Raw genomic sequence first — 23,882 nt, forward strand, 5'->3', positions numbered from 1 at the left:
AGGGGAACAGGGGAACATGGGAACAGGGGAACAGGGGAACAGGAGAACAGGGGAACATGGGAACAGGGGAACAGGGGAACAGGGGAACAGGAGAACAGGGGAACATGGGAAACGGGGGAACAGGAGAACAGGGGAACATGGGAACCTGCTGCAGAAAGAAATGGGCAATTAACCAGCGATTTCCCATGACTGGCTTGAAAGCACAAGTGTTTGTGAGATGCTTGAGCTGAAACTGCTCTGAGCAGCAGAACATCTGTCCCACTGACCTCAACACACGGGTCTCCACTTCTGCTGCTTTCTTTGTTTAGCCCTTAATCCAGTCAAATCCGGCCATGACCGCGTGTTTCTGCACTCTCCACGTACTGGAGTGTCTTGAACACATGTGCTCCTCTGTGCCATCAGGGTTATTGCTGTGGAAGCCCCAGTCAAACACAGCGTCCTGATGCCCAGAGTCGGCGTCTCAGGCTTCACTGCGGGTTCACGGGACAGGGAACGGCTCCTCTGTTGTGTTTGACGTGCAATGCCATCGCCCTGGTCAAGCTCGCTTTACCTCAAAATAACCCTTGTAAAGTGGACAGATGCTTCGTGTGACGTGTTTTTGAAAGGCTGGCTTGAGTCTTCTATTTTTTATTTTTATTAAAGAAACAGAAATTATACTGTACAAAGTCAACATGATTTTTAGGCATTGCTGAACAACAAGAAGTGTTTCTATATGCAGCACAAGTACATGTGTGTGTGTAATTGTGGGCATTTTCTCGTAATCCGGCATGCCGTGTTTATTTCCATGTTGTGTTCACCAGTTTCTTTGCTGACGCTGTTATTTCCCTGTGGTTTAGCGGCGGCTGTGGTCTGTTGGCCAGCGCTTTATGCTAAATGAGAGCTTGTAGACATCGCTGAAGCAAAGCGAGAAAGCAAGACCACGTGTCGGTCGGTACCAGCAGAACGACCCTCAGAGACACTTTTGTATGGTGTAATAAAAGGGAATTGTCGTAGTCTGTAAAGTTATATAGTTGCTTGGCCAATGAAACGTGAGCAAAATAGACAGACTGCATGTTATTTTATTCACATAATTTATGCATATCATCCAGGGTGCGTCTGGTTGACGTATAAACTTGGAGTTTATGGAGGAATGTAAAAGTTTGGTTAGAGTTTTGTGTTAAATTTGAACATTTTTGAAGAGTGTTCCTGCCTGTGCAAAGTGACCAGCAAGATTCAAGAGAGCCCAAGTCTATACGATACGAGTAATAAGCATATAGCACTAATTGTTTGATTATGATGCTCATTTTTTGGCATCACACTGTTAACAGAAGTCTTTAGTTACGTGCAATAATAGGTTGATTTTAGGAACACGGATCAAACGCCTCTCAATATAATGATGTCACATCTGTCTAGATTGTTTTCCATGTTTTCCTTTCATTGTTTTTAAGTCATGTCTTTTATTATTTGTCTTAGTCTTGCTCATATGATGGGAAAAACCAAGCTTTTCTAAACTTTGAATCATCAGTTGAACCAATTACTTTGCAAAATGATTCCCTGTTAAGAAGAACTCAAAATAACAGATGGTGACGCCTAGAAATCTGTACAAACTAAGAAAACATGCATAAAACATCTTTTACAATCAAACCAACTGCAAATGTTTAATTGACAGTGTAATCAATTAAATGCAATTAACACAAATCATAATACCATTAACAATGAAGTGTCTGTATCCTTTAATATATGTGTTCTTTAATTCATTTGAAGAGCTTGTTTTATGGAGCGCTTGGTTAATCAGGCCAATAAGAGACTAACTCTATTTAAAATACAAATGTGTCATTGAAAATGAGATAAATTCTTAAAACATGGGAATAAAAACATGTTCACACAGAGATCATTGGTTCGAAAAAATGATTTAGAGGCTTGTGTGTTTGAAAGCACCCATTTAGTTCATGATTTCATGCCTTGAGATTTTTCGCCAGTTGTTCTCATGCTTTCACTGGTTGATCGTCTTCATGAACGGGTTCTGTTCTCTCATTGGTTCACGTTCAGTGTCCTTTATCTTGTTTTGCAGGTCTTTCTTGTCATTGGCTGTTTTTGTCATGTGCACACACACACACACACACACACACACACACACACACACACACACACACACACACACACACACACACACACACACACACACACACACACACACACACACACACACACACACACACACACACACACACACACACACACACACACACACACACACTCGGGTGTTTCAGCCTCATGTTTGCCATACTTCTGGCTTCTTCCAGGTCATTGTTTATTGTCTAGCTCAAAGTTCAGGTTTATTTTTTTATAATTTATTTTATAAATCAAACTGCACTGCGCCTTCATCTGCAGATACAATGCAATGGACCTTTCCATTATAATGTAGATGTTTAATCTCAGAAGTGATTGTGTCTGAGAAGCGTCTCACTGTGTGCAGTGATCTGATTAGCTAAGTAAGTGTGTAACATCAGAGGTATAATCAAATGAAACACTCATCTTTATGTAATTATGTAAGATAACTGATTCTTAGCCATTTAGAATAATTATAGATTGCAATGTTGCTCTGCATCCAAAACAGACTCTGTTTAATATTCTTTATTTAACAGGGCTCTTGACACTTTATATTGAAGCGTCGGAGCGTTGGTTGGCAATGTCGTGGATTTGGAGGTGTTTCCCAGCACTGGTTCTCCTGATGACCTCGCGAGCGGGAGCGGACGAGGACACCCGAGCCGGTATTACCAGTTTATCATCCCAGTCTCAGAAATGCATTCAGAAGTGTCATTAAAGTCATCCTTAAATCAAAACTGAATTATGATTTTTTTTTGGTGGAGCATTGCAGTGTTTATTATAAATCATGCATGTCATTTTTTTCTTATTATATATCTATTAATAATAAATTATTATATTTCTTTTAGCAGCATTGCATGTATCATTTGCAGAGAATGCAGCACTGCAATAAGCATAGTAAAAAACTCTATCCTGGTGTACAAATAAAGCATTGGTAAAAAGAACTAAAATCCAAGATGTAATTGAAGTTGTAAATATGTAATTGGCAGATTCTGTTAATGTCAATTATGCGTTTTCCATTGTCGCTTTCTTTGAAGTCGTCATTAAAACAGAAGCAGCGCTGGTCTTCTCTCCTCTATTGTGTCGTATATCGAGTGAAGCGCTTCTGGAACAAGAACACATGTGGGCGGGGCTTGATTGTGTCTGTGGGGACCTGATTGGATGGTTGTGGTTTGCTATTGGCTGATCTAATGTGAGTGACAGGTTATAGCCCCGCCCTCGTCATCAGAGAAGAGAAGAGATGCTGCAAGAGGAACTGATTCTCATTCAACATTATTAACACGAAAATTGATCCAGATCATCTTAAGACAAAGCCAACAAAAAATTATGGAATCCAAGTTGATTCGTCAAATTGTTTTTGAATAATGCGCAAATTAATTTTATGTAGCATTTACAAAAATAGACGTAAGGATGTATCTCCGCAATGCTTTATTGTATTTTAGACAAACTTGGTACATGTCATCACATGCATGAGTTAAAGTTACATGAGGCGTTTCGGCGCAGCGCCACCTACTGGTCCGGAGATACAAAAAAATATATTTTTCCTTATAACTTTTGAATGGTTTTCCCAAAAATCATAAAATTGGTCTCGTTAGATTCGGAGTGGCATGCAGAGTCCAATAATATCCAATTTCCATATCAGCCATTTTTGGCGTCTGCCATTTTAAATTTTGTAGTAAAATGCTGTATTTTATGAACGCATTAGCGTATTGTTACGAAACTCGGTATGGTTCATCGGCACGATGCCCTGAAATAGTCTGAGAAGTTTCGACCCAGAGATCCCTGAAACCTTACCAAGTCCAACAATACCAAACATGCTAGGTTTTGATTTAGCGTTTAAACAACTTTCGTCAATATCTTCGAAGCCGTCACTCTGATCGAGACGAAACCACCGTCGGAAAATGTGAAACATAGGTCGTTGCCAACATGCTAGTGGCCAAATGTCAATATTTTAATAGTAAGGGCCAAAAAAAAAAAATACAATCAAAGTCCGGTTTGGGTCATTTTCTTTGTGCTCATATAATTGTCTAGAACTCCGAAATGAAGTCTATAACGAAATGAGATATTTTCACCAAATTTGACACGTTTATGTATGGGGCACTCCGAGGACACACAAAAAAGTGATGGCACTGTGCCTCTTGGTGGCGCTATAATTAAACAAAACATGAAACATTGGCTACAGAACTACAGCACCGCTGGTCTGACATGCAGTGTCTTTGTTGCGATCATAGTCCATTATGACATTGGTGTACTTTGAAAAACATGGCCATCATTTGAATTACAAAATGACAAAAGAGATCTATAACTGCAATGGTTTTGCATATTGCTATATTTCACGAACGCATTGGCATATCGTTACGAAACTCAGTCTGTTTTCTTCGGCACCATGTCCTGAAGGTACTCAAACAAGTTTCAGGGCAGCACCCCCTTGTGGTCACAAATTGTAATGAAATTATAGTATAAGCAATAAATCTCATTACAACTCAATGTATTTATGGGATGTGAACCTTTTTGTTTAAAATTGTTTTTGCTTTATTTACTCATTTTTGCAGCTGGTCTGCTTGCTTCGTCGTTTGCTTTTGCTTTTGCTGTGCCCCAGTAATGTCTGCTTGCAGCTATATCTATGAATTAGAGTTTGTGACTCTTTGTGTGTTGTTTATCTCTATCTCAGTTCTCTTCTTCTTTCTTCAGGCTGCAGCACTGCTGTTAATGACCTGGTCTACATCATGGACGGCTCCTGGAGCGTGGGAGACGAGGACTTCGAAATAGCCAAGCGTTGGTTGGTCAATGTCACCAGTGGCTTCGACGTGAGTTCCCACTACTCTCAGGTCGGTGTCGTTCAGTACAGTGACACGCCCCGGCTGGAGATCCCTCTCGGCCTCCACAAGACCACTCAGGATCTCATTAAAGCCATCGAGGAGATCAGCTATTTAGGGGGAAACACGCAGACGGGCCGCGCCATAAAGTTCTCTGTGGACCACGTCTTTGCGTCTTCGCAGCGGAGTGACGTGAAGAACCGTATTGCCGTGGTGGTGACTGACGGGAAGTCGCAGGACGACGTTATGGACGCTAGCGTGGAGGCGCGAGCGCAAGGGGTTACGGTGTTTGCGGTGGGCGTCGGTTCGGAGATCACCACGTCAGAACTGGTGACCATCGCCAACGCGCCGGAGGGGGATTACGTGCTTTACGCCGAGGACTACACCAACATCGACCGCATCCGGGACGCCATGGCACAGAAGCTGTGCGAGGGTAAGGGGCTGTTCACACGACACCGCCGTCAACTAAACACGTAGCACTTTGTATGCGTTTTGGCCGTTCGTTTACACGATAACGGCGTTTTGGGCGCCTGAAAATGCTAACTTTTGAAAACGGGTTTCAAAGTGCAAGTTTTTAAAAACAGTCTCCGTGTAAACAATCTCTGAAGACGATGACGTCATGCACATGTGTATTACGCGTTCAGTCTGTAGTGTTTCATCGCCATCTACTGGCCTGGCGGCAGAATACAGCGTTTGTAGCCGTTTTCGTGGATCCGTGTGAATGGGGATTGATTTGACGATGGTGTCGTCTGTACGCGGAAAACTCAAAGGAAAAACTTCTCAGTTTTAAGCATATCGCTGTCGTGTAAACGTAGCCTAAGATTCAGGCCTTGTCCACACTAATATGTTTTCGTTTGAAAACGCATCTTTCTCTCCGTTTTGGCCTTCCGCCACACTGAGACGGCGTTTTTAATGATGAAAACGAAGCTTTTTGAAAACACTCTCCAAAGTTGATTCACTTGAAAACACTGTTTTCGCATTGTAGTGTTTGATGTAAGTTTAGTCATGTGACGCATGTTGTTCCAATAGATATTCATGTTTATAGCGGTATGTGCCTGTTATGTGCCGTTCACTTACACACTTTTGCTAATATGTTACTTTGCACACTCTTCATATTACAGATGACAGAACATTTACTCACATTTGCTAAACATTTGCTGAAATGTCGAAAAACTTCGGAAAACACTGGTGTGGATGGATATTTTAGCAGGAGTTTTCAAATATATCCGGATTAATGTAAACGCTAAATTCACCTTTACTGCGCATGCATAAACCCTCACACAAGCTCACTAAGATGATGCAGACAGAACAATAAATAATAAAGTTATCGTGCAATTCTTCTGACAGGATCATTTTATTTAGCTAAATATCTCTTCATCCACTGATCGTCCAGGTCGGTCTCAGTCATTATATGTTTGGTCTAAAACGCTAAAACTGCTCATGTTTCACCGCAGCAAATATGAGTAAATGTTCTGTCATGTTTGCAGGACTGTGATATGAAGAGTGTGTGAAGTAACATATTAGCAACAGTGTGCAAGTGAACGGCACATAACAGGCACATACCGCTATAAACATGAATATCTACTGGTACAACATGCGTCACATGACTAAACTTACGCCATCGTTTTTAAATCCCTCAGGTTTGACGGTCCACACTACAACACGGAAACAGCGTTTACAAGTTAATCTACTTTAGAGAGCGTTTTCATTAATAAACACGCCGTGTGTTCTCAGTGTGGACGGAGGCCAAAACGGAGAGAAAAAGATGTTTTCTAATGAACCCGTATTAGTGTGGACAAGGCCTCACATGCGTGTGAGCAATCCCATAAACATTTAAACTAGTTTTGGCATTAGCAATCCTCTCCTGTTCTTAAAAGAACAGCGGACCACTGAAACACCACAGTCCATTCATGCCCAGTGACATGGAGAGCCACAGACCCGCGGGCCAAACCAGCGGCACAATGCCAGGGAGGAACCGGGAGCGGACGAGGTTGGCACGTGTTCTGGTTTGGATGGAGAGAGTAGTTGTTAATAGTGGCAGGAATCTGCTTTCTCCGACCCGAAGCAATTACAAACATTTTCTGTCCATGTTTTCTGTCAGCTGATGGTTTATTTGCAGCTGTTGCCTTTGGCTTAGTCGGGGTTCAACCTGTTACCGGCAACATCTGAACTTGAATGGCTGTAATTCATAAATGCTTTGGAATACAGATAAAAAATTATAATAAGGATGAATACTAACCAGCACACTGAGATTTAACAGGCTGTAAGACACTTAGAGCCCCCTGTAGTCAATCATTGAATCCCTTAAAACTCATCTTTGATCACCAAAATTACATATTTACATTTTTTTTCCTTGAAAAAAATTCTTCATTGCCTCATTTAGTATGCGCGGTGGTTCTATAAATATGCAAATGAGCCCCGCCTCCACTCACTCACTCAGCTCAGAGATCCACTGGTTGACGATCACACGTTGATCTGATTGGTTACAAGGTCGTTTGTGACGTCAGAAACACCAGCGATTTCAAACCGTGTTTTTGAGACTGTCTTTGGTTCACTGCAGTTTTAAGGAGGAAATACTCAGCAATGCTGTCGACTTATGAACTTACACATGGTGTGTCTTAAAGCGTATTAAAAACACATATAAACAACATTAAAAGCTGGAGTTTCACCACAGGGGCTTTAATATTCAGTAACTTCACTGATGTGACTGCACTGAAACGTTCAGATGAGAAAACTCCAGCTGGATAACGACAATAGCAGAACTGAACTCGTTTCATTACTGATGAACTTTACACTTATTGAACTGAATTGAATCAGCAATGAAGTCTGCTTTACAGCTGAATTCGACTCAAGTTTGCATCACTGATTCTGTTATTCTGTGACATTTCTTGTACTATAGTGCACCAGTGTCTCATAATTATCCTATGAGATATTTCGCATTTCACAGAAAATTTCATTTAACATTTTTAAATGTTACTACAGAATATTCAGAATTATATATAAGCAGAATGGAGCGTTCTCTTAAAGGGACAGTTCATCCACTTACTCCGCCTCAAGTTGGTCCAAACCTGTACGAGTTTCTTTCTTCTGTTGAACACAAAAAAAGATATTTAACTGATTGTTGGTTATCGAACAGATACGGTAGCGATTGACTTACTGTGAATACTGTGGAAGTCAATGGGTGTCTGGTTATCCATATTCTTTAAAAAAAATATTTTTGGGTGAACTATCCCTTTAAAATGAGCATATTCAAGAAAAAAAGGTTTTAAAGATAATAAATAAAACTGGACATTCAGAAATAACACTTTCATAACCTACGGGAACATTATCAGAACATACTTGGAACATGTTTTGTCCGCTGGGTTTGAAATATGATTTCCTCCATTCCTGGGAATCAGCTGGATTGTACATTATCATATTTAGTGCAATCATATTACATATTGATTGAATGAAAATTGAGACAGGATTAAAAATAAAATGTATGTGCTGGTTTGAAAGCGTGTGATCAGATGTGTGTGTGATGGGTCGCTGTGCAGAATCTGTGTGTCCCACTCGAATCCCTGTGGCGTCCCGGGATGAGAAGGGCTTCGAGCTGATGCTGGGCATGAAGATCCACCAGAAGGCCCAGAAGATCCCGGGCTCGTTGCTGTCGGAGGACGCGTATCTGCTGGACACGAGCACCGACATCACGGAGAACACAAGGTCGGGTTTATGATGGTTAATGACGACCGCCATCAGTGTGGGAAAGATACTCTTATAATGCATTACAGTATCGCGTCACTGCCTAAAGAGTGCCGTGTTACGTTACTTAGTTACTTCTGATGGAAAGTAATTTTACGAGATCTTTTTTGAAAGAGTTTATTGTAGTAATGCATATAATACTTTCATTTTCTTTTAAAAACACATTTAGAATATGATTATTTTCATCTCTGTCTATACGCTATGGAGAAGAGTTTTAGTTCAGTAGTTTATAGAATGTTTTAGCAAATTAATTCAACTGACAAGTGACATGCATTACTTTAAAAAAAAAGTAACTCAAATATTAACGTGTACATTTGTAATAATAACTTTATTATTCTATACCGCCTTTAAATTAGCTTCTCAAAGTGCTTTACTCGGTAAAATACAAGGAAAAGACAACAACAGTTCAGTGATGTATTAAAACAGTGTTACTTGTTACATCTGATTACGTAATGCATGTTAACAGTGATCACAATGATTTAAATGTGTTATTATGTAATAATTGTAATAATTGATTGCAGAATCACCAATTATTACATATTAAACACGTTTAAATCATTGTGATCACTGTTAACATTATTAATCAGATGTATCGAATATCACTGCTCACAATGATTTAAACGTGTTTAATATGTAATAATTGGTGATTCTGAAATATTTTCATCCCTTTTTGGAGCTCCTGAAAATGTTTTATTTTTTAGTTGATGTTTTTTATTGTGCACATCTAAATGTGTGTGTTGTATTATATATTCCTCTGAGTGAAAGATGTCTGTGACCTGTGTTAAAGGGAGATTTTCCCCGAAGGCCTGCCGCCCTCATATGTGTTCGTGTCGACGCTGAGGCTGCGAGGGCCTTCCGTCACGGAGAGGTTTGACCTGTGGAGGATCGTGTCTAAAGACGGACAGATTCAGGCCGCGGTGTCGCTGAACGGCCGGGACCAGTCCCTCGTCTTCACCACCACTGACACCGTTAATGAGGAACAGGCCGCCACGTTTGATGCTCAAGGCATCGAGGTGAGCCTTCCAGCAGACACGCTCACATTACACGAAGCAAACTGTTAATGCTGTTTGGAATTACTTTTGTGCCAATAATAACAATGAATGTAACCTTTCAAGAAACGAATGAAAATATAAATTGAAAATAAAAATGAAACAGAAAGCCACGCTTACAGACTCTCACGTCCACACTATAAACACAACACTGACGTCTTCACTTCCAGGTCAAGAAGCTGTCAATCAAAAACTCAGTGGCCAATGAGAACACACCGCTGCTAGCCCCGCCCCCACGAGAGATATGTGCCAGAACGGCGAACGAAAGAGGAGAAAACAGTTAAAACATGCAGTGTATTAAAAACTTTTTTCAGTTTCAAAGATATTTTATTCAGTTTCTTGAAAAGTTACATTCATTATTATTGGCACAAAAGTAACTCCATATTTTTGTGTAGCTGCATAAGAAAGTTAGTGAATGAATCACCCGTACACTATAGCAGATCTAAAGTCGTGATGAAAGGGAAGCAGCGCTGGTCTTCTCTCCTCTATTGTGTCGTATATCGAGTGAAACGCTTCAGGAACAAGAACACATGTGGGCGGGGCTTGATTGTGTCTGTGGGGAACTGATTGGATGGTTGTGGATGGCTATTGGCTGATCTCCTGTGAGTGACAGGTTATAGCCCCGCCCTCGTCATCAGAGAAGAGAAGAGATGCTGCAAGAGGAACTGATTCTCATTCAACATTATTAACACTATAATGATGATGTGCACCGATTGTTTACAATAAATCCTACAATAGTCCATTAAAAAATAAGAATTTCATGGTGACTTTAAACAGAGGTTGCACCACACACTCGTTTAGGCGGAAGAATAATGTATAAATAAACTGCTTTACGACATGATTGACTGACTATATTTTTGAACTGCAATTTCCTGTTCATATTCCCATGACGCTTTTCCCACTAAAGCTGCGCACTTACACACTTCAACAACACAAATGTTCTCTGAGTTCCTGCAATCATCATCTTGTTCCACGTCTTCTTCTGCTCTTAATGTCAAAACCGAATAGTTTTCCAAGATGTTTTTGCATAATCGAGCTTTCCTCCATCACAGCCTCATTCATGCAGGAAAGCTTGTTTTGGAAAATTGTCCGACTCTTGTCTGACACTCGTGTCAAATGAAGAAGCAGATCTATGTGCACGCCTTCAGTCTTTATTAACCTGTTCAGTGCTTCACCACACACACACACACACACACACGCACGCACGCACACACACTCACGCACGCGCGCGCACGCACGCACGCACGCACGCACGCACGCACGCACGCACGCACGCACGCACACACACACACACACACACACACACACACACACACACACACACACACACACAAACCCGCTGTGAACCTCTTGCAGGCTCTCTTCGATGGACGCTGGCACCAGCTGAAGGTTCTGGTCAGACCCAGACATGTGACGTGTTTCCTGGACGACCGGCAGATCCAGGACAGATCTCTGGAGCCGTCGGAGCCGATCTTCATCAGCGGGAAGACTCAGATCTCCAAGCGCTCTGGCTCGGATGCCACGCTCCCTGTAAGTGTAGGACAGTACACACTGCAGTAGAGGAGAGCGGGCACACACTGGGGAGAGCGGGCACACACTGGGGAGAGCGGGCACACACTGCAGTAGAGCGGGCACACACTGCAGTAGAGGAGAGCGGGCACACACTGGGGAGAGCGGGCACACACTGGGGAGAGCGGGCACACACTGCAGTAGAGGAGAGCGGGCACACACTGCAGTAGAGGAGAGCGGGCACACACTGGGGAGAGCGGGCACAGACTGCAGTAGAGGAGAGCGGGCACACACTGCAGTAGAGGAGAGCGGGCACACACTGGGGAGAGCGGGCACACACTGCAGTAGAGGAGAGCGGGCACACACTGCAGTAGAGGAGAGCGGGCACACACTGGGGAGAGCGGGCACACACTGCAGTAGAGCGGGCACACACTGCAGTAGAGGAGAGCGGGCACACACTGCAGTAGAGGAGAGCGGGCACACACTGGGGAGAGCGGGCACACACTGCAGTAGAGGAGAGCGGGCACACACTGGGGAGAGCGGGCACACACTGCAGTAGAGGAGAGCGGGCACACACTGGGGAGAGCGGGCACACACTGCAGTAGAGGAGAGCGGGCACACACTGGGGAGAGCGGGCACACACTGGGGAGAGGAGAGTGGGCACACACTGGGGAGAGCGGGCACACACTAGGGAGAACGGGCACACACTGCAGTAGAGGAGAGCGGGCACACACTGGGGAGAGCGGGCACACACTGGGGAGAGCGGGCACACACTGGGGAGAGCGGGCACACACTGCAGTAGAGGAGAGCGGGCGCACACTGGGGAGAGCGGGCACACACTGGGGAGAGCGGGTACACACTGGGGAGAGAAGAGTGGGCACACACTGGGGAGAGCGGGCGCACACTGGGGAGAGCGGGCACACACTGGGGAGAGCGGGCACACACTGGGGAGAGCGGGTACACACTGGGGAGAGGAGAGTGGGCACACACTGGGGAGAGCGGGCGCACACTGGGGAGAGCGGGCACACACTGGGGAGAGCGGGCACACACTGCAGTAGAGTAGAGCGGGCACACACTGGGGAGAGCGGGCACACACTGGGGAGAGCAGGCACACACTGCAGTAGAGGAGAGCGGGCACACACTGGGGAGAGCAGGCACACACTGCAGTAGAGGAGAGCGGGCACACACTGGGGAGAGCGGGCACACACTGCAGTAGAGGAGAGCGGGCACATACTGAGGAGAGCGGGCACACACTGGGGAGAGCGGGCACACACTGAAGTAGAGGAGAGCGGGCGCACACTGGGGAGAGCGGGCACACACTGGAGAGAGCGGGCGCACACTGGGGAGAGCGGGCGCACACTGGGGAGAGCGGGCACACTCTGGGGAGAGCGGGCACACACTGGGGAGAGCGGGCGCACACTGGGGAGAGCGGGCACACACTGCAGTAGAGGAGAGCGGGCACACACTGGGGAGAGCGGGCACACACTGCAGTAGAGGAGAGCGGGCACACACTGGGGAGAGCGGGAACAAACTGCAGTAGAGGAGAGCGGGCACACACTGGGGAGAGCGGGCACACACTGCAGTAGAGCGGGCACACACTGCAGTAGAGGAGAGCGGGCACACACTGCAGTAGAGGAGAGCGGGCACACACTGCAGTAGAGGAGAGCGGGCACACACTGGGGAGAGCGGGCACACACTGCAGTAGAGGAGAGCGGGCACACACTGGGGAGAGCGGGCACACACTGCAGTAGAGGAGAGCGGGCACACACTGGGGAGAGCGGGCACACACTGCAGTAGAGCGGGCACACACTGCAGTAGAGGAGAGCGGGCACACACTGCAGTAGAGGAGAGCGGGCACACACTGGGGAGAGCGGGCACACACTGGGGAGAGCGGGCACACACTGGGGAGAGGAGAGTGGGCACACACTGGGGAGAGCAGGCACACACTAGGGAGAGCGGGCACACACTGCAGTAGAGGAGAGCGGGCACACACTGGGGAGAGCGGGCACACACTGGGGAGAGCGGGCACACACTGGGGAGAGCGGGCACACACTGCAGTAGAGGAGAGCGGGCACACACTGGGGAGAGCGGGCACACACTGCAGTAGAGGAGAGCGGGCGCACACTGGGGAGAGCGGGCACACACTGGGGAGAGCGGGTACACACTGGGGAGAGGAGAGTGGGCACACACTGGGGAGAGCGGGCGCACACTGGGGAGAGCGGGCACACACTGGGGAGAGCGGGCACACACTGGGGAGAGCGGGTACACACTGGGGAGAGGAGAGTGGGCACACACTGGGGAGAGCGGGCGCACACTGGGGAGAGCGGGCACACACTGGGGAGAGCGGGCACACACTGCAGTAGAGTAGAGCGGGCACACACTGGGGAGAGCGGGCACACACTGGGGAGAGCGGGCAAACACTGGGGAGAGCAGGCACACACTGCAGTAGAGGAGAGCGGGCACACACTGGGGAGAGCAGGCACACACTGCAGTAGAGGAGAGCGGGCACACAATGGGGAGAGCGGGCACACACTGCAGTAGAGGAGAGCGGGCACATACTGAGGAGAGCGGGCACACACTGGGGAGAGCGGGCACACACTGAAGTAGAGGAGAGCGGGCGCACACTGGGGAGAGCGGGCACACACTGGAGAGAGCGGGCGCACACTGGGGAGAGCGGGCGCACACTGGGGAGAGCGGGCACACTCTGGGGAGAGCGGGCACACACTGGGGAGAGCGGAGAGCGGGCACACACTGGGGAGAGCGGGCGCACACTGGGGAGAGCGGGCACACACTGGGGAGAGCGGGCACACACTGCAGTAGAGGAGAGCGGGTGCACACTGGGGAGAGCGGGCACACACTGCAGTTGAGGAGAGCGGGCACATACTGAGGAGAGCGGGCACACACTGAGGAGAGCGGGCACACACTGGGGAGAGCGGGCACACACTGCAGTAGAGGAGAGCGGGCGCACACTGGGGAGAGCGGGCACACACTGCAGTAGAGGAGAGCGGGCGCACACTGGGGAGAGCGGGCACACACTGGGGAGAGCGGGCACACACTGCAGTAGAGGAGAGCGGGCACACACTGGGGAGAGCAGGCACACACTGGGGAGAGCGGGCATACACTGGGGAGAGCGGGCACACACTGGGGAGAGCGGGCACACACTGCAGTAGAGGAGAGCGGGCGCACACTGGGGAGAGCGGGCACACACTGCAGTAGAGGAGAGCGGGCGCACACTGGGGAGAGCGGGCACACACTGGGGAGAGCGGGCACACACTGCAGTAGAGGAGAGCGGGCGCACACTGGGGAGAGCGGGCACACACTGGGGAGAGCGGGCACATACTGGGGAGAGCGGGCACACACTGGGGAGAGCGGGCACACACTGCAGTAGAGGAGAGCGGGCACACACTGGGGAGAGCGGGCACACACTGGGGAGAGAGGGCACACACTGGGGAGAGCGGGCACACACTGCAGTAGAGGAGAGCGGGCACACACTGGGGAGAGCGGGCACACACTGGGGAGAGCGGGCACACACTGGGTAGAGCGGGCACACACTGGGGAGAGCGGGCGCACACTGGGGAGAGCGGGCACACACTGGGGAGAGCGGGCACACACTGCAGTAGAGGAGAGCGGGCACACACTGGGGAGAGCGGGCACACACTGGGGAGAGCGGGCACACACTGGGGAGAGCGGGCACACACTGGGGAGAGCGGGCACACACTGGGGAGAGCGGGCACACACTGAGGAGAGCGGGCACACACTGGGGAGAGCGGGCACACACTGGGGAGAGCGGGCACACTCTGGGGAGAGCGGGCACACACTGGGGAGAGCGGGCACACACTGCAGTAGAGGAGAGCGGGCACACACTGGGGAGAGCGGGCACACACTGGGGAGAGCGGGCACAGACTGAGGAGAGCGGGCACACACTGGGGAGAGCGGGCACAGACTGAGGAGAGCGGGCACACACTGGGGAGAGCGGGCACAGACTGAGGAGAGCGGGCACACACTGGGGAGAGCGGGCACACACTGGGGAGAGCGGGCACACACTGCAGTAGAGGAGAGCGGGCACAGACTGAGGAGAGCGGGCACAGACTGGGGAGAGCGGGCACACACTGGGGAGAGCGGGCACACACTGGGGAGAGCGGGCACACACTGGGGAGAGCGGGCACACACTAAGGAGAGCGGGCACACACTGGGGAGAGCGGGCACACACTGGGGAGAGCGGGCACACTCTGGGGAGAGCGGGCACACACTAGGGAGAGCGGGCACACACTGGGGAGAGCGGGCACACACTGGGGAGAGCGGGCACACACTGCAGTAGAGGAGAGCGGGCACACACTGGGGAGAGCGGGCACACACTGCAGTAGAGGAGAGCGGGCACACACTGCAGTAGAGTAGAGCGGGCACACACTGGGGAGAGCGGGCACACACTGCAGTAGAGTAGAGCGGGCACACACTGGGGAGAGCGGGCACACACTGGGGAGAGCGGGCACACTCTGGGGAGAGCGGGCACACACTGGGGAGAGCGGGCACACTCTGGGGAGAGCGGGCACACACTGGGGAGAGCGGGCACACACTGGGGAGAGCGGGCACACACTGGGGAGAGCGGGCACACACTGGGGAGAGCGGGCACACACTGGGGAGAGCGGGCACACACTGCAGTAGAGGAGAGCGGGCACACACTGGGGAGAGCGGGCACACACTGCAGTAGAGGAGAGCGGGCACACACTGGGGAGAGCGGGCACACACTGCAGTAGAGGAGAGCGGGCACACACTGCAGTAGAGTAGAGCGGGCACACACTGGGGAGAGCGGGCACACACTGGGGAGAGCGGGCACACTCTGGGGAGAGCGGGCACACACTGGGGAGAGCGGGCACACACTGGGGAGAGCGGGCACACACTGGGGAGAGCGGGCACACACTGGGGAGAGCGGGCACACACTGGGGAGAGCGGGCACACACTGCAGTAGAGGAGAGCGGGCACACACTGGGGAGAGCGGGCACACACTGCAGTAGAGGAGAGCGGGCACACACTGGGGAGAGCGGGCACACACTGCAGTAGAGGAGAGCGGGCACACACTGGGGAGAGCGGGCACACACTGGGGAGAGCGGGCACACACTGACGCGGGGCTAGTAGTCACACACTTGTTTTAAATACTTCCACACATAGCATGACCAAACTAGGTGTCATATCAACATTATATACAGACAAACAAGCACCAAAATTCAGAATATGACTAGATATGACTGAACATTTATTTATCCATAGCAAAAGTACATTTCTGACTTATGTTAATATTTCCATCTCGGTTTTTTGTGTTTATTTAAAATTAGACAAATCTGATATTATTTGAATCTCCAATCTGTAATTTAATAGTTGTTTAATGCTGATCTAACAGCAGAAACACTCGCCGGGTTTAAACCCCAGTCGCACAGGCGGGACATGTTGTCACACGGTTACAATGAGCCGCTATTAGAACTATGATATTCTATTATATACGTTTATGAATTCTATTGAGAAACAATGAGAAAAAGGTGAATAAAGATGTTCAGAAATTATTCATTATTATTATGTTCTGAAATATGCTGTATAGCTGTGTTTTACGGTGTGTTTGTTGTCAAACTAAAAAATGTGCTTATTTTTTAATTAGTAAAAAATGCCACTATCTTATATGAAAAAGTTAATAATAGTATTTTATTGAGAAAATATTTTAGTTTGTCTTGTATATTTAGTGATTAGATAACAGTAATCTGTCATATGGTGATGTTATAATGAGCTCCACTATGGGGCATGTTGTCACAGTTCACTTACAGTCTTTCAGGGGAAATCAAGAAAAAAGTAAAACACTGTATTAATGAAACAAAACCACAGAATTATACTAGACATGAGAAATGAATGTGGGGAAAAAGAAATACTCTGTTTTTAAAGTAAAGTGCGTACGGGTTGCAGTCGTGTGTTGTGTTGAATTAAAATTTAATTTAAAGGTGGGGTATGGGATTTGCAAAACGGCCGGCAGATTTTGAAAACACACAACTCAAAAGGTCCTGCCTTCTTTCCTCCGACGCTGGCCCTGACTCCACCCATCCGAGGAACATGGACGCGCAATCATGCACACACATGCACATGCACTCTCTCTCTCTCTCTCTCTCTCTCTCTCTCTCTCTCTCTCTCTGTACCGGGGCGACTTGCACTTCCTGTGACTGGGTCACGAGCTTTGAGTATGCGCACGCAGGGGACACGCGCTCGAGGGGGAGGGGTCATGGTACGACCGTTTGATTGACGCACTGACAGTCCAATGATTCTAGGTGGTCTTGGAAATGATTGGCCGGAGTTTTTCGAGTGCTGCCCGTTCCACAGATGATTAAATTTCTTAATTTTCATTTCAGTGCCTGTAAGTGGGCTAGGAATAGGATTTCAAGTGATTTTGAAAAAATGGTCAAAAAAGAAAATCACATACCCCACCTTTAATGAAACAAAACCACATAATTGTACTAGACATGTGTGAAATGAATGTGGGGACAAATAAATACTGTTATATATATATGGCTGTTTTTAAAGTAAAGTGCGTACGGGTTGCAGTCGTGTGTTGAATTAGAGAAGCTTAAATGTTTGTTGTTGTTGTTTCTCATTGAAAACCACAGACAGAGATTCAGAAACTGAGGCTTTACTGTGACCCACATCAGAGCGAGAGAGAGACAGCGTGTGAAATCTACTCTGTGGTAAGAACTAAGAAACTTAGATGTAGAATTGCATTAGTTTGATTGGTTGTGGGCCGGGAATTGGTCTTTTTAAAGGGTTAAATATAATTCGTGTCAGTAATTACTCTCCCTCATGTGGATCCACACCTCATCTCATCTCCGGGTCACACATGAAGATCTCGTTGATGGTTTGTTCTCGCGGTCACAGGTTCGGTTTGAGCTTCTGATGTTCTCCAATGTTTATCTGTGAATAAAAGCCTAGATTAAATCTGTTCGTCATATCAAGCAATCGTGTCTCTTCAGACATTTGGCCTAAACCGCTCCGTTCACATGGATCAGTTGTACACTGGTTATGAGCGCTGGAAGCCGCAGTAGTGGAGGGACACAACTCTAGGATTATATTAAAAATATCTCCATTTGTGTTCCGAATATGAACGAGTCTTACAGGTTTGGAACGACATGAGGGAGAGTAATCAATGACAGAATTAACATTTTTGGGTGAACTATGCCTTTAATATTATGAGTACTTCTGTCCAACAATTCCTTTATTAAAAAAAAATCTATATCAATATAAATATCTTAAATCGGCCAGATGTACTGCTTTTATTTTATTTTTATTTTATTTTTCATTTTAATATATATATATTTTTTTATCAGTAGGGATTTTTTATATTTTATCTTATTTTATTTAATTATTGTATTATTATTTCATTTTTTTTTTAAATTGATCAGCAAGTTATGCATGAAATTGTTAGTTATTTTGAATTTAAGTTGAATGAATGTGAGGAATGTGCTTAAATTAAAATTTGCATTATTATTTATTGTTCAAATCTAGTCATTTAAAAGTAAATAAAATAAAAAATAACACAAAATCTCCAAAAAATTTGCATTAAAAAAATAGATTTTTTTTTAAATCAAAATGAAATAAAATAAGCTTTCTGAAAAAAAAAAAAAGTCATTTTGACCCGCGAGGGAAGTGTTACACAGAGAGAAGGATGCAAACACTAAACTATTGCTCGGAAACACTGTTTATGACTCACTGTAAGCTAAGAGAACACTATTCCCACATACAGACTAACTTCCCTTTTTTCCCCCTTGTTTTACAGGACGATGAACGGGTAAGTGTGAACCATACACTCTCATGACTGGAGTGTGTGTGTGATGAGCTCGAGGTCTTGCTGGTATGAGTGTGTGTGTGTGTGTGTGGTGTCTGCAGAGGTCTTGCTTATGTGAGTGTGTGTGTGTGTGGTGTGTGTGGTGTCTGCAGAGGTCTTGCTGATCTGAGTGTGTGTGTGTGTGTGTGTGTGTGTGGTGTCTGCAGAGGTCTTGCTGATCTGAGTGTGTGTGTGTGTGTGTGGTGTGTGTGGTGTCTGCAGAGGTCTTGCTGATATGAGTGTGTGTGTGTGTGTGTGGTGTGTGTGGTGTCTGCAGAGGTCTTGCTGATATGTGTGTGTGTGTGTGTGTGTGTGTGGTGTCTGCAGAGGTCTTGCTGATATGTGTGTGTGTGTGTGTGTGTGTGTGGTGTCTGCAGTGGTCTTGCTGATATGAGTGTGTGTGTGTGTGGTGTGTGTGGTGTCTGCAGAGGTCTTGCTGATCTGAGTGTGTGTGTGTGTGTGTGTGTGGTGTCTGCAGAGGTCTTGCTGATCTGTGTGTGTGTGTGTGTGTGTGTGTGTGGTGTCTGCAGAGGTCTTGCTGATCTGAGTGTGTGTGTGTGTGTGTGTGGTGTATGCAGAGGTCTTGCTGATCTGAGTGTGTTTGTGTGTGTGTGTGTGGTGTCTGCAGAGGTCTTGCTGATCTGAGTGTGTGTGTGTGTGTGTGTGTGTGGTGTCTGCAGAGGTCTTGCTGATCTGAGTGTGTGTGTGTGTGTGTGTGTGTGTGTGTGTGGTGTCTGCAGAGGTCTTGCTGATCTGTGTGTGTGTGTGTGTGTGTGTGTGTGTGTGTGTGGTGTATGCAGAGGTCTTGCTGATCTGAGTGTGTTTGTGTGTGTGTGTGTGGTGTCTGCAGAGGTCTTGCTGATCTGAGTGTGTGTGTGTGTGTGTGTGTGTGTGTGTGGTGTATGCAGAGGTCTTGCTGATCTGAGTGTGTTTGTGTGTGTGTGTGTGGTGTCTGCAGAGGTCTTGCTGATCTGTGTGTGTGTGTGTGTGTGTGTGTGGTGTCTGCAGAGGTCTTGCTGATCTGAGTGTGTGTGTGTGTGTGTGTGTGTGTGTGTGGTGTCTGCAGAGGTCTTGCTGATCTGTGTGTGTGTGTGTGTGTGTGTGTGTGGTGTCTGCAGAGGTCTTGCTGATCTGAGTGTGTGTGTGTGTGTGTGTGTGTGTGTGTGGTGTCTGCAGTGTCCCCTGGATCGAGAGCCCAGCGCGGGGCCCGGGGACGAGTGCGACTGCAGCGATGGGCCTCCGGGACCGAGGGTCGACACACATCTCCTTCTCTCTCCTGTGTAAGTGCTCTCTCTCTCTTTAACTGGGTTATTCACAGTCTGATCTCCACAGGGTGTGCGGGGGGAGACGGGCAGAGACGGTCCCCCGGGCCCCGGCGGGAAACCTGTGAGTACACCACATACTGTATATCCACGCTTTCGGTTTCGGTCGAAGACTATCTGTGTGTTTTCTCAATAAAGGGACCTCAAGGTTCAAGAGGAGAGCCGGGAGAGCCAGGTGTGCCTGGAGAAAAGGTAAGAAGCTCTTACAGTGGCAGACCATTTACTGGAAAACAAACACACACACAAACAAACAAACAAACAAACACACAAACAAACAAACAAACCCAAAAATCATGCAGATTTTACAGAAAAAACTGAGAGGTTACCAGAATAATTCAGTAAAAATACAGTAAAAATGTAAACATATTTACAGAACAACCTGAAAATTGTACAATTTAAAAATGTAATTTACAACAACAAATGAATAAAAATAAAATAAAAAGACATTTTAAACCAGTAAATCAAAAAAAAAAAAAAATTCTGCTGCTATTAATCTGTTTTATGCCTTTATAATATACTGACATCCACCATTATAACACTGATGATAAAGAGAAAGACAAGATTAATTTAAAGTTCATCATAGCTTTTTTCTCAAGCTGATGTAAATATTAATATACAGAAGATGAAGACATGCACACAAACACAAAACACCGTCACCATAACACTAAAATAATGCAATAAACATTCATTCAACAACATAAGATGGAACGTAAAACCCTAATGAACATAATGGATCTGAAAAGAATTAAGAAGAAACGGTAACACTTTACAATTAGGTTCATTAGTTAACATTAGTTACTGTGTTACTGTAACATTAGTTGATGTATTAACTAACATGAACTAACCATGAGCAATACATTTATTACGGTATTTATTAATCTTTGTTAATAAAAATACAGCTGTTCATTGTTTGTTCATGTTAGTTCACAGTGCATTACCTAATGTTAACAAGACATTTTTAATAAAGTATTTGTAAATGTTGAAATTAACATTGACAAAGATTAATAAATGCTACATATACATATACATATGCTACATACATTATTATTTCATGCTAACTTAGTTAACTAATGTTAACCAACGAACCTTATTGTAAAGTGTTATCGAATAAACCATTCCAAATAAACAATTTTTCTGAACCGTCAGTTTGTGGATTTTCACTGTAAATTATAAGATGATTTGTTCTGTATAAGTTTTTTTTTAAGGCAAGTCTTTCACTGTCTTGCTATTTCTAAGGTATTAGTTATCACTTTTCAAAAAATGTTGCATTTAACAGTATTTTACTGTAAAATGACATGAAATGTAAGGTTAGATCTGTTGCAGTTTTTTAATATTTGTACAGTGTTTGTAAGCAGTCGTACAGTCTCTGATGAAGACGTGAGCGTTGTGTTTCCTCTGTCTCGTAGGGCGACGCCGGTGTATCGGGACCGAGAGGCGATCCGGGACGCCATGCGGCCAAAGTGAGTCTCCCATCGGAAAAACACACAAACACTCACACTCTCTCTCACACACACACACACACACACACACGCACGCACACACACACAGACAGATGCTTTTAGATGAACAGTGTTTAGCTGTAATCTGGTGAGCTTTGCGCTTATTGCAAATCATATTCGGTCTATTTCATATCCAGGGTGAGCGAGGAGAACGAGGGTTGCCAGGGGAACCGGGCCCGCCTGGACCAATGGTAAGAGCTCTCACTGACTGCACACTTCACTTCCTCAATGCTTTCCTCTATAAGCACACTCAAGCTGCGTCCCAAATCGCGTACTTGTGCACTATTCTATGCCACTTTGCAGTATAAATAGTGTGAGTAGTGCGTTTACACTGCAGATTCTAAAAAGAAAAAGTGCACTTTAAGTTCCCGGATGATGCACTTATTTAACCGAAAAAACAAAGTTTTTGGAACGTTGGACACTTCATGGACTCGACTGGCAAAGCTTTAATTATGGGCTATCAGACTCCGATGTTGAAAGACAAAATAAACGTATAAAGTTCATACACTACGCGGTTGAGTACAAAGTGTATAAGTGCATATGTGCATTAGTGATGGGGACGAGACCGCCTATGCCGAGTCCGAGTCAAGACCGAGTCTTTGAAGGGCCGAGTCCGAGTCGAGACCGAGTCCCTTGTTTTTCAAATACAGTCGAGTCCGAGTCAAGACCGAGTCTTTGAGGAAGCAAGTCTGAGTCGAGATTATGTCTCGACATGTCAGTTTTGATATTCATGATTTAATATCACCTAATGAACTGTTAGGCCTTTGCATTGCACCATGGGATGTCATTTTCAAATAATGCCCGTCAACATTGCATTATTATTATTATTGTTGTTATGTGCTGTTTTTTTATATGAACATAAAAAAAATGCGTTGAAAAAAAAAAAAACTCGAGGATTTGGTCTGAAATTACGAGTCCTTCTCCTCCCACTGTTGTCCGAGACCGAGTCAAGACCGCGTCTTTGAAGGGTCGAGTCCGAGACGAGTCCGAGAAAGCAGAAATCGGTCTTGAGACCGGACTCGAGTACTACATCACTAATGTGCATAAGTGCAAAGTGTATAAGTGCATGTGTGCATAGTGTATAAGTGCATAGTGCATAGTGCATAGTGTATAAGTGGATAGTGTATAAGTGCAAAGTGTACTGTATAAGTGCATAGTGTATAAGTGCATAGTACATAAGCGGATAGTGCATAGTGCATAGTGTATAAGTGCATAGTGTATAAGTGCATAGTGTCACTACATCACTAATGTGCATAAGTGCAAAGTGTATAAGTGCATATGTGCATAGTGTATAACTGCATAGTGCATAGTGTATAAGTGCATAGTGTATAAGTGCAGAGTGTACTGTATAAGTGCATAGTGTATAGGTGCATAGTACATAAGTGGATAGTGCATAGTGCATAGTGTATAAGTGCATAGTGTACTGTATAAGTGCATAGTGTATAAGTGCATAGTGCATAGTGTATAAGTGCATACTGTATAAGTGCATAGTGTACTGTATAAGTGCATAGTACATAAGTGGATAGTGCATAGTGCATAGCGTATAAGTGCATAGTGCATAAGTGCATAGTGTATAAGTGCATAGTGCATAGTGCATAGTGCATAGTGCATAAGTGCATAGTGTATAACTGCATAGTGTATAAGTGCATAGTGTATAAGTGCATAGTGCATAGTGTATAAGTGCATAGTGTACTGTATAAGTGCATAGTGTATAAGTGCATAGTACAAAAGTGGATAGTGCATAGTGTATAAGTGCATAGTGCATAAGTGCATAGTGTATAAGTGCATAGTGCATAAGTGCATAGTGTATAAGTGCATAGTGTATAAGTGCATAGTGTATTCGTGCATAGTGTATAAGTGCATAGTGTATAAGTGCATAGTGTATAAGTGCATAGTGTATACGTGCATAAGTGCATTGTGTATAAGTGCATAGTGTATAAGCGCTGTCCCACATGACACACTGAAGCGCTGTCATGTCGGACAGCGCTTCAGTGTGTGACGTGAGTGTGTGG

The 23,882-nt window shown here is 46.1% G+C and overlaps 1 protein-coding gene across 1 annotated transcript in view; it reads left to right on the forward strand.

The window, feature by feature from the left end:
• Positions 1 to 2,667: 2,667 nt before the first annotated feature.
• Positions 2,668 to 23,882, forward strand: part of si:dkey-225n22.4 (collagen alpha-1(XXI) chain) — a 91,417-nt gene continuing 70,202 nt past the window's right edge. Inside the window, exons 1-12 of the mRNA XM_056240477.1 lie at positions 2,668 to 2,750; positions 4,777 to 5,334; positions 8,438 to 8,603; positions 9,430 to 9,655; positions 11,048 to 11,221; positions 17,839 to 17,916; positions 19,002 to 19,013; positions 20,226 to 20,300; positions 20,382 to 20,435; positions 20,510 to 20,563; positions 21,778 to 21,831; positions 22,008 to 22,061. Of these exons, the coding sequence (XP_056096452.1) occupies positions 2,669 to 2,750; positions 4,777 to 5,334; positions 8,438 to 8,603; positions 9,430 to 9,655; positions 11,048 to 11,221; positions 17,839 to 17,916; positions 19,002 to 19,013; positions 20,226 to 20,300; positions 20,382 to 20,435; positions 20,510 to 20,563; positions 21,778 to 21,831; positions 22,008 to 22,061 (1,587 nt within the window). The 5' untranslated portion in view covers position 2,668. The remainder of the gene's footprint in view (positions 2,751 to 4,776; positions 5,335 to 8,437; positions 8,604 to 9,429; positions 9,656 to 11,047; positions 11,222 to 17,838; positions 17,917 to 19,001; positions 19,014 to 20,225; positions 20,301 to 20,381; positions 20,436 to 20,509; positions 20,564 to 21,777; positions 21,832 to 22,007; positions 22,062 to 23,882) is intronic.

Source organism: Rhinichthys klamathensis, unplaced genomic scaffold (genome assembly GCF_029890125.1).
Source record: "Rhinichthys klamathensis goyatoka isolate OS25496 unplaced genomic scaffold, OSU_Roscu_1.1 h1tg000600l_1, whole genome shotgun sequence".
In the NCBI taxonomy this organism is placed as follows: Eukaryota; Metazoa; Chordata; class Actinopteri; order Cypriniformes; family Leuciscidae; genus Rhinichthys; species Rhinichthys klamathensis.